Here is a 12,280-nt window from a genome sequence, read left to right as displayed (position 1 = left end):
GACAGTTACATTGCATTTGAAAAATAATCGATTGGTGTTTGATGACTGCTAATTGCATTGTGTCTGAAGAATGAAGCAAAATACCTTATAATTTGTTAGACGACAACAAATGAATGTCATATGAAATGCATGTTATTTGTCTTTTGTAGGAGGCCTTGACGTTGAGGTGAAGCACAAGTCTACACGTGCAACAAAGAAGAGCACTGTTCTGCGGTCAGCAGAGTTCATTCTACCAGCACCTGTGACAGTTAGCCTATACGAAAAAAATGTGGCTGCATATGCATGGGATCCGGACCAAAATCCCAAGTAAGATTCTTGACAAAACTATTAATTCGATCTTGTGATCCATTCACTACAATAAGTACGCGTGTGGTTCATAAGAAGATGGCATAGAAAAACAGATTGAATATGGATGAGATTGGAGTTCATATACATTAGTCAGATTTTCGTGTTTTGGAGTAGGAGTAATAATTATTAGTAAATCGTTTAATTGTGTCCTGGATGTGATAGGGACATACTTGTTCAAATGTATCAATTTTCGCTGACTCGGCTTGACTTGAAGACAATGGAAAATGGCATGCATGTGTCTAATCGGGTCAGTAGTTCATTACTTTTAGTCAAAAAGTTTGATTATGTATCTATTGATTGGAATAGTCATACGTAAACTCACCCAAGCAACACTCAATTATATGTTTTGATCACCATTTGCCATTGATTAGGTGATTGATATGTTTGCCCGTCTCATGAATTGGGGTGGAAGAACTGCCAAAATTAGGAAGCTTGAACGCTACATCGTAGAACCTGTTGCAGTTGTGAGTTTGAAATTTGGACTGCATCCTACAGTTGTGTTAAAGATGCTCATCATCATATCTGAATTGGTATTACGATCCAACGCACCATTATTAATGTCTTCTATGCACCTTTCACTCGGCTATGTTATTGGTTGCAGGAAGGAATTTTAAAAATGGGAAAATTCGACAAGCTCTCTGATGCCAGCTTATCTGCTAAGCTTCTAAAGCTCTTCAAGGTTCGCAATAACAATACGGGGGTTGATCCTGCAAATTGTGATTGGGTATGCAATTATCAGTTTTAATCCAAAACTTCTTATGTGACTGTTAAACATTCAAAACATAGTCATACTCGGTTATGTAGAATGACCTGTCTGACCTTTTTCATACCTCATTTGGCGCAGATACTTGTGCCAGTATGCATAGAGGGGTCTTGGTTTGTCTACAGCTTTGGTGTCTCAGAGAAAGAAGTGCACGTGCTAGACCCTGATAGCAGTCAAGCAAAGAGCAAAGACATTAGTGTACTGAATCGACTGGTATGTTGGACAAATTGCTAAATGCATTACACGACATGACAGTGACACATTAGTGGATTGTAATCAGTTTTACATAATCTTTGGTGATATAGAAACGTTCACTGGGTTTGGTCGTGGCGGCAAAGTTTGGCAAGGAAATTGACTTCTCCAGTTTCGGATTTTCTGTTGCCGATGTCCCTCATCACTCACCCAACAAAGTGTAAATAGTTTGACTTCTCCCGTCATTATTGTTAGAGCGTGTACTAAGTTTTTTGTCCAACATATATACCATAACTGACTAATGAGAAGACAACGTGACCAGGTGTGACAGTGGTGTTTTCGTTATGACATTCCTAGAGCATTGGAGCGGAAGGTTGGCTGTTCGGCTTACAGAGGTATTACAATTGATATCCCTTTTCTCCCTACAATCCATCTGAAATTGATTTAATGCTTGTTACCTCGGCACTCAACTATGCTAATTCCTACCTCTTGTGCTGATAGGAAAATGTTGGCAAGTATCGAGTGCTGTACACAGCTCGATTGTGTAACTCAGCGGAGAACTCAAAGTTTCCGGACAGCTTCGCAAACCTGCAAGTACCTAAACGGGCGCAGTTGAATGTTGGTAATGCCTGATTTATAAGTATTCATGACTGGGAGAGAAGGAAATTCACAAAATTGCATTTGACGTGCTTTTGTATATTATTACATGTGTATTACAGCTTTTGGATTGCTGTAACTAATTTTATTATGGAGTCTACTCAGAAGGACCTTTCTTTTGAGACAGTAGTTTTGTTTTTCTGGAGACATTAGCATCAATACTGATTAGCAATTTGTATCGTGGTGCTGTTTATTTATCATTTGTGGCCATAAATTCTGAATTTAATTCAGATTTTCTATTGACACTAGAATAATGTCAGTAATAACATTAACGGAGCATTAATTGGTTCAATTGTGTCGTGAATCTATGGTTCAAAGATGCTCGTCGTGACTCTGTGCCAACTATACTAGAACCTACATTGAACAATGTGTAACTATAGAACAAGCGCCCAATTAGTTTGTTGCAAAATTAGTTATTGAAAAGTTACAGTTTGAAAATTAATACAAAACTTCATATATAACTGCTGGTAGTTACAAAGTGTTTGTAGGTTGTTAGTCAAGAATTATTGGGAAGTTACAGTGTTTTGTATGACTGTAACAAAATAGTTATTTGGGAAGTTACAGTTTGAAAATTAATACAAAACTTCATATTTGAAAACTGTTAGTTACGATGTGTTTGTACGTTGTTACAAAATAGTTTTGGGAAAGTTATAGTGTGTTCGTAGAATGTTACAGAATAGTTAGTTGGGAAGTTGCAGTTTGAAAATTAATATAAAACTCCATATTTGAAAACTGTTAATTACAAAGTGTTTGTAGGTTGTTACAAAATAGTTTTTTAAAAGTTACAGTGTGCTCGCTAACTATTACAAAATAGTTAGTTGGAAAGTTGCAGTTTGAAAATTAATACAAAAGTCCATATTTGAAGTCTGTTGGTTACGAAGTGTTTGTAAATTGTTACAAAATAGTTATTGGGAAGTTACAGTATGTTCGAAAACCGTTACAAAACAGTTACTCGCAAGGGGATAGTTTGAAAATTTTTACAAAACTCCATATTTGAAAATTGTTAGTTACGAAGTATTTGTAGGTTGTTACAAAATAGTTATTGGGAAGTTGAATGTTATTAAAGACTATTACAAAATGCTTCAATGGGAAGTTAGAGTGTGAAAATTAATACAAAACTCCATGTTTGATGATTGCATGCTACAGTGTGCTTATAGGTTGTTACAAAATAGTTATTGTGACAAATGACGAATGGCATTCAAATAAAATAGTTTATTTGAAGACACTCGAAAATGGCATGCATGTGTCGAATCGGGTCAGTAGTTTATTACATTTATTCAAAAAGTTTGATTATCAATTTATTTATTGGATTAGTGATACGTAAACCCAATTGTAACAGTCAATTACATGTTTTGGGTTTTGTGTATGTCTTCAAAAAACATGTTACTTATTCTATACTTACTAATTCTCCAGAATTTAGTTACTAGCTTATATCGTTTCTTGCCACATATTAACTCCCACCTATGTGTACGTCCGTGTTAGCTCATGATCGACACACAACCATTAATTCAACAGAAGGTTAAAACACTAAAGCTTATGTGACCCAAAAGGAGTTTTAGATCGTTCAAATGTCTTCATCGAGCAATTTTGGTGGCGGATCTACTGAGTTAAGGTACCAATATCGGTACTGCCACTGCGGAAAAAGGGCTGGGCTGAAGATCGTGGAGTCACAGAAACCAACGAAGGGGTTGCTGTACTTCTATTGTGAAGGAAAAACTTGTGCTTTTTTCGCTTGGTGTCATCCAATAGGGAGGAATCATGAGCAAGTTCAGGCTAACTACTGCCCTCCCTCACCGAATCGACAAGCAATAAGTAGAGAAAGCTCCTTCGACAGTCCCGGAACAGTGCAAAATGAACCAAACTCTTTCCCGTATCATGTGCATCGAATCGAACAAGATATTCGACAAATGAAAACCTTCATGATGATATCGGTAGCGGTCGCCTTTCTGTTGCTCCTAATAGCAATTTTTCGCTGACAGCACTTTCAATTTTTCGCCCCATATGATATAAACTTCGCCTGTAGTTTGTCGGAGATGTATCCTTCATAGGCAAAGTTACACTGACATCCTTGTACTGTTGACTTTCCATTTTGGCAGGTGATCTAGAAGATAGAGTAAACAGTAGATGCAGTCGTATAGTTGTATGAAACTGGTGAAGTCACACTATTAGTTTTTTGTGGAGTTATATGATTGCTCTTTTATCTGAAATCACCTGTGTTGTTCAATTGTTTTGTGTTAATGACTCCAACTAATTGAAACTATTAATTGTATAATGATGCACAAATGGTTACCTTAATTGTAAATTGTTACAATTCGTACGTTCTTACTTACAGCTTTGTTCGTCCTAAGTTACAACATTCAGTGAATTAGTTGTAAAATTGAAAATCTTTAATAAAGCATCAGGAGCAGAAGGAGGTGCTTATTCAGGTACTATCACATTGTGGGTCATTGAATGACCAAGGCCATTCAGTTTTACACATCTGACTCTGGGCCAAAAAACTGACATTCATTGTGAGATTTTGTGCACAATATTTTGCGTATTACTGTGTATGCACAGTGTCGAAATTAAGGTCACTAATGTGTAACTCAGTATTCACATCGGTACCCTTAATGTTGCAATACAGGTCTTACCATGATAAAAATTGCCCAATTGGTATTTTATTTTCTGATGCTGATTAGTGACACGACGTAACACTTATTATTTTATGTATCGATACTAAAAATATAGTTCAACAAATTTTGTCCATACGATTGACAAACTGTTCATATATTGTTACAATTCGTAAGTTATTATTTACCTCTTTGTTCGTTCTGAGTTACAACATACATAAAATTTCTGGTCGAATTTGAAATCTCCTATAGAGCATTGGAGCAGAAGGAGGTACGAACCGCTCATAGAGGTAGTAAATTTGGGTCATACACTGACCAAGGTCATAGAGTGTTACACATCTGACTCTTGGCCAAGAAACTGTTGCATAATTTGGGCTGTCATACCTCCCTGTGACAGTGTAACTGTGCATGCACACAGTGAAATGTACATGAATCTAAGGTGTAACTCTGTATCCACGTGACTCTTAAAAGTTGGTGGACAGGACCAAAACATGATAAAAGCTGCAAACATGTGTTGAAGTCTGTAAACGATTGGCAACAGCACGTAACACGTATATTCACTGTCGGTACAACAAATCTGGCCTGGAAACGTAACAAAACTTATCCGACATGGTTCAGGCACTGCATGTGGGTCTACAGTCTCTTCTCCCGTGATGTACTAGTTGCCCTCATATGCGTTCGTGAAGATCTCACTATTTTAATGAGATGTTCGAGAAAGTCTCGCTACGCAATGTTTTGGGGTTCGAAACGATCATCGTAACTATTCTCAATACATACTTAATAAAGTGTCTAAGAAATTTAATGTGTCAGTGGGAGGAATTATCGTTTCTGCCACGGGTAATAGCACAAACAAGAGAAGAGGAAAGGTTCATCGAATATTAACTAGTTGTATTATCACTAGTTGTAATATCGGGGAATATCTAGTTGGAATATTATTCAGTTTTAAATAGAGCAGACGAAAAGCTGCTGATTGCAAATTCATTAGTTATAATAAATTGTAACATACACCTAACCGGTTGTAACGCAATCCGTACATAGTGAAACGTACACGTCACTGATGTGTAACTGTTTATCCACATGACCCTTGATATTGGTGTATAGGTCATTTCATGAGCCAGGTGCATAATTTGTTTTAATGTGTGAACAGATTTGACACAATTCAATGGCATGCATCGAACTCTACAGCTTCCACTGCCACGACAAAATTGTTTGGTCTGGAATGCGTTGTCCAGTGATATTTTACTACATTGTGAGGGTCCTGCGGACTATAAAAGGGCGCGGTTGCAGTAGTATATCCCTCAACAACAAAGATTTTTCCGTCCACCTTTCACTACTACACAAACATTTTTCATTTTCAATAACTTCACACTTCCTATTTCATTCTACTGAAGGGTGGCAATGAACCCGTGCATGAAATTTATTATTAGTATTCTTCAACCCTCCTCTAACCTCAATTGCAGTGTCATCAATAGAGGGTTCACACAGAAATCAAGCTCTTGGGTGCCAAATAGCAGCCAGTAGGTTGCATGATGTTCGAGAAGATCTCGCTAATTTAATGAGATGTTCGAGAAGGCCTCGCTACATCAATTGTTTTGGGGTTCGAATCGACCATCTCTATGTTCTCAATAGACACTTACTAAAGTGTCTAAGAAATTTTATGTGTTAGAGGGGAGGACTTTTTGTTTGTGCCAAGCGCAATTGCACAGACGAGAGAAGAGGAAAGGTTCATCAGATATTAACTAGTTGTAGTATCACTAGTTGTAATATCAGGGAATTTCTAGTTGTAATATCAGTAGTTTTAACTAGATAAGACGAAAAACTGCCGATTGCAAATTCATTAGTTGTAATGAATTGTAACAAATACATAACTGGTTGTAACTGAACATGTACATGGAGTAACCAAAATTTGTTGCATCTTAATATTAGTTACCCTACTTTCAAATTACGTGTCCCAACGAAGTATCATGTTCTTCTGCGAAACTGTTACTTATTATGTGGTCATGTGGAACCAAGCCAAGCCGCCAATTGTAAGTTCATTTCTGTACTGAAGGAGTAATACCTATTGAAATGCCTGTAATACTATCTGTAATACTCATCATAAATACAATTGTAAACAAATTGTCTAAATTTTAACATATAGGCAAATGACAAGATTTCATCCACACACTATACATTTGACTAAACGTTGAGTCTATTCTCTCGTTAATAGGTGGTTGCCATGCCTTCATGTACTCACCCAGGAGTACTATCCCGTGGAGAACAACATGAAATGACATCGCAAGCAGTTGGTCAAGTTTCCAGAAGAAACCATTTACTATGCATGGTCTCAAATAGGTGCTATGTTAAAAATTTCTACCTCTTTTTTTATTCCACCTAATTCTTTATCAGTAGATCCTTCCTTTCATCCAACCAAAAAGCAGTAGGTATTAGCATAGTCATGCAATCCACAAACGAAGGATCTCATACAAGCTCACCATCAAATGTTCGGAAAAAAAGACGGAAAGTATCGTTGGATCCAACAAATGCCATAAGCAAGTATGAAACACCAGATGGGAGGATTTTATATGGTACCAAACGCAAGTTCAGGAACGCTCCACTTAACACCAACAACTCTCTGGGACTAGCTGGTCACATTTTAAAAATACCGTCAACGATCATCTACCGTCTGGCTATTTCGTTATGGACCATGAACCCATATGGGAGCCTGTTCGTGAGCGAAGAATGGAATTAGAGGTATTTTTTCGTTGGCATGGCATCCGCGTCCCGAGAACAAGGTCAGCGGATCTTGTTATAGGACCACAAACCAATGATGCAAGCGTATTACATAGACTACAGCGAGAAGTTATGCAGATGGAGCGTAGGCTTCACAGGTTCCACGAGATCCAGGCCGCAAAAAGACATGGTATTGGAAAACATTTTGACGATCAACACATTTTAGCAGATCCCATGCTTATATCGGACCCGGACCTATCTGACTTTACTGAATCAAGCGACGATGACTTTCAAAGGTACATACCCCACTGTCTAATGCATGACGGTGTTCCCAGGTGTTGTATGGGATACAACTGATAACAAGGGATGTAATCCAATATTCATCAGGGTAGCGATAAAACTATACTCTTTATAATCTCTAGTCAAACAAATTGTTTACCATATTTGGATATTAATCATGCCTGTTAAACAGTCGTAACTAGTTGTAACGCAACAGTAACATATCCCTTACTGGTTGTAATCCATTGTGTACTGTTCGTTCATCCTTTTTGTGACATTGTACAACTTCGTTTTAACGTTACAAATTAATTCTCCAAGGAATTATTTTCTTATGCGCACCTATTACCAACATGTGGTCGTGACCTGGCTTGACCATAATTCAATTAACCTAAAAACTTGTAATACCAATTGATGTGCCTGTGATACATCATGTCAATGGTGCGCTAAATTCGTCAAACGATACAAAACAAATGGCCTAAATGATAATATTTTAATAAAAATAGCCCAATAATAATTCAAATTTAGCATCGTAACAAAATCAAGACAATTTATACTTTAGACTGTGTTATCTTATACATCGTACCTTTGGCGGTGCGATCTATGCCAATAAATATGTTATTAAGGTATGCAATTGAATGTAATAGAATGGTATACATATCACGACAGCCATTCAACTGTTATAATCGATTTAGTGAAAAATATCCGATCACAAAAAACACGTTCAATTCTATTGTAAAATTGTTATTTCAATTTTCTACCAACTTTATAATTTCCTAACAATTTTATATAACCCAATACAAACTATTGATGATTACTACCACTAGATGCGATTACAATTGTAATCCACTTGTTTAAATTTGAAAAGAGTAAAATATCAATGGTGCCCGTACAACCTCGTCAATAAGTTGTAACACCTTATTAACTGCTTGTAACGTACATATGCAGTATTCCCAAGTTGGGACAACCACTTAATGTCTCGTTCAAAAAATATAGTTACATATCATTCATCAACCTCATTCTCGGGGGAGGCGACGTCAACGCGAAGTTGCAATCCCTGGGTGTTATTTCTTTCCTGAAATGCGTAACGATGGTAAATCAGCAAATATTATTAATGAAATGGATACGATTAATGATATACGATGTCCAAGTCTCCAATTAATAACATTACATAAATATGTGCTGTAACGATAAAAGTTTGTCACCTGAGGTGATGGTGCAAATACATGATATGCATCAACATCACAGTGTGTTGAAATTGCCCCACGCTCCTCCTACATTATATAATATAAGTAATCGACTGTCAACAAATCATTACCAGTGCCTATATTACTCACTTGTAAAGTTAAATTGGACTAGACATTATAACAAAAATGATATATCAGACCATTAAGACATTTCTGACGGAGTTATGCTTGGAAAAAATGGAAAATCTGGGATGCATCCATTCTGTAGGGACACTTGCAGGAGGCCCCTGATTAGCCAAACAGTGGACCTTGGAATAATAAAAAATAATAAGTTATTAAAGTGAGCATACGTTAACTACATAATTTGCATGATTTGACAGCCTTCGGGTGCCCACCATTAAATTAAAGAAAAAAAGGTAGCTCTACTACATGAACAAGAAGGTTTTAATTTAACTACTAAATGTATGCATACCGTTTGACTTTCATCGATATCGGGAGCAACAGCATTTGGAGGGCCATTCACTGTCTGACTCATTGAATGCGTCTACAAGTTTCGTATGGGCCAAATCATTGTATAAGACAAACAAAATACGTATATCAGGAGGGATGACGGCCGTAACAACATTATCACACAATGTAACATCAATGTAACTATTTATGCTGTTAGAAACATCCAAATAAAAGCAAGAGTCATGTCCATTTTATACTAACCGAAACAGAGTCAGTAGATGAACGGCATCCCATAAACATGTATTCCTCAAATGAAACCGATGTCGGCTCCGATTCTGAGACCTACAGTATTGACCCGACAATAATATTATTTCATAATGAATCTTACCTAAACTTTAGTTAATAGTATAACAATAACTTAGTTTTAGCATAAATGTTCCCCGAGTACCAAAATTTGATCCATACCGTAGTCTGTGTAGTCCTTGATAATCTAGATTTTCTTTTTACTTTGTCAAATTTATCGACCCAACTTCGCATCACTCTACTTTTCTTCCCACCGCCTCGTTTTTTAATGCCTCTTGCGACTACTGCCTCCCCCATTTCATTCACAATTTCAATTTTATCCCGTTCCTCCATATTCAGATTTTTTTGATTTTGCAAAGGTTGCTCTTCGCTTTCTGAGAGGAGGAGCTCAACTCTCTTTGCCAAATCGGATATGACAGTGATTGTTACTTTGCTGGTGTCCTCCGACATTGCTGCTCGAGTTGCGACCTTAATCATGGCTGGAGCGAGCTCCCGATAACGAGTTGAAATCATTATTTTAGGATCAGCCACAACTTCCCGTCTTCGCCAATCAAAACAGTCTCCAGCCCGAGCTCTTTTTGTCCATCGCCTCTTAATGTATTCAGGAGGAATTATTTTTATGCCCATAGTATCAAACACCTTCAACGCGTGCCCACATAAAATGCCTTCATTTTCGTATTTTTTGCAACTACAACGTACACTTAGATCATTCCGATTGAATACCACTATTCTTTCAGGTCCTCCATCATACCTCATGACCGCAAACTCCACAATCATCGCTGCATCTTGTTGTCTCAATATAACCATAGCTGTTGACTCGCCATATTTATTTTGGAATGCAACAAATACGGTTGGTGAATACGTCTCTGATGCATGCACAAGCATAGGTGTTTTCCTTAACCCGACCATGGGGAGCTTTTGCCTCATTTCATATTCTGCGATCAGTTCATTATGTCTCTTTTCATCAACCACCCGATTGAAATGTCTAAAGAACTGCACAAGGTCATGATCCAGTTTCAAATGATTTTTAATTGCTGCATTTAGGCTTTCGCTAAGTTGGGTGCTTCGCATTCCCGCGGTCCATCTTTCTTTCATCATGCACCTTGCCCATTTATCACGAATTCTATACAACCCGGAGAGCCATTCATTATTTTCAAGATTGTGTTTCTTCACCATCGCCTCCCACACCCTATTGAATTGTTCCACTTCTTCAAACTCATACATGCATGCACCAAACATGTATGGAAGATCACTATTTTCCTTGTAGTGATTGCCAAGATGTTTCATAAAATTACGCCTTATGTGAAACGTACATAGACCGTGAAATGTTTCAGGCATAACAACTGAAAGAGCGGCTGCCATGGCATGATCTTGGTCGGTTAGTATGGTACTTGGACGCTTTCCGCACATTGCTTCTAGAAATGTACCAAACACCCACTTGAAAGAATCTATAGTCTCATCATACATAAGGGCAACACCGAATATCACAATTTGCCTATGTTGGTTAAAACCCACAAACACTCCAAGTGGCCGGTATTCTTTATTTGTTTTGTAGGTTGTGTCGAATGTGACTACGTCTCAAAAAAAATTTGTAGTCAATTAACATTCCTGCATCAGCCCAAAAGATATTCGTTATCTGCTCTTCATAGTCCAACTGTACGGCATGAAAAAACGATGGATTCTCGAGTGTTTGCTCTTGAAAATAATTCAGCATGCTACCTGCTTCTCCATATTTCAAACTCCTTTCCCGTCGAGTACGAAGATATCGTTTCAGGTCTTCCCGAGTATATCCCACATGGCGAGGAACTGTTCAATGGAATCCGGCCAGTTCTTGGCCGGATATCTGGCCGGATTTGCAAGGGAGTTTGAAAAAATTTTGGGTTGCTACTGCCTCCAATCTGGCCAGGAATCCGGCCGGATTGTGACGTGGCAGTCATTGTTCACTTTTAATTTCATTTTCGTTCTTCGTTATTCGCGGTCGTCGAATCGTTTAAGCACTGTAATATTATTCGGAACGTTTTAGCGTGTGTATGTTCGGCTTAGTAGTCCTGGCGAGAGTTGGGCAGGTTGTCCGCCGAACCCTTTGGTTCGCCTTAGGGGGAGGTAGGGCTGTCACAGGTTAATTAATTGATTACCTTTCTAGCTTGGACCATATTTACCGAATCCAAGAATAATATAGGTTAGAGTTTGGCAATCAAATTAATAAGAGACGGAAGACTTTTGGTTTTCATCATTACTAGACTTAAAGGCACTTCGAAGTAGAGCTATACATTAAATAAACTGCGGCTGGAAAACTAGGAATAAGAGGCAGAGCGACCTTGAACTCTACCATGAACTTGTGCAATAGGATATGCTACAATTCTGAAAATTAAAACTGTAAGTTTAAACATATCCTTTAAAATTAAAACTATTCGGAACATAGTTTATAATTGCTAATATTTGTTGTACAAAAGAATTAAAATTAAATTGATTAGATCTTGTCATTTGATTAATGATTATAATCTTTTTTCTTCTTTTTTTTTAAAGAAATAAAATTTTATTCAAAGGAGGGTTAACGTACATGAAGGGCGGCTGGCATTCCGCCAGTAAGCCTAGGCCAAACGTACATAAGGCATCTGTACCCTATCTAGGCAGGCTAACCCCCGTATATGGTCGGGTGTCAGGGTAGCAGGAATTAACACTGTGACGATGACGTTTTGATGCAACTAAGTAGCATATAAGAATAAGTAACATGGTGTCGTTTAGCTAATCATTTAGTGGGACGATGTCGTTTAGCCAATTAG

At 37.6% G+C, this 12,280-nt stretch overlaps 1 protein-coding gene and 1 long non-coding RNA gene across 2 annotated transcripts; one reads left to right on the top strand and one right to left on the bottom strand.

Moving 5' to 3' along the window:
- Nucleotides 1–1,434: 1,434 nt before the first annotated feature.
- On the top strand, nt 1,435–1,952 carry LOC113737845 (uncharacterized). The gene is made up of 3 exons (XR_003459997.2): nt 1,435–1,523; nt 1,626–1,698; nt 1,805–1,952. It is a non-coding gene; the product is annotated as an uncharacterized lncRNA (long non-coding RNA).
- Nucleotides 1,953–9,593: 7,641 nt separating this feature from the next.
- Nucleotides 9,594–10,964, bottom strand: LOC113718213 (protein FAR1-RELATED SEQUENCE 5-like). Its single transcript, XM_027243129.2, has one exon. The coding sequence runs from the start codon at nt 10,962–10,964 to the stop codon at nt 9,594–9,596; it is 1,371 nt and encodes a 456-aa protein (XP_027098930.2).
- Nucleotides 10,965–12,280: the final 1,316 nt, after the last annotated feature.

Source organism: Coffea arabica, chromosome 11e, assembly GCF_036785885.1.
Source record: "Coffea arabica cultivar ET-39 chromosome 11e, Coffea Arabica ET-39 HiFi, whole genome shotgun sequence".
NCBI lineage: Eukaryota > Viridiplantae > Streptophyta > Magnoliopsida > Gentianales > Rubiaceae > Coffea > Coffea arabica.
Note: the sequence above shows the minus strand (reverse complement) of the source record. Positions and strands in the feature narration are given on the sequence as shown.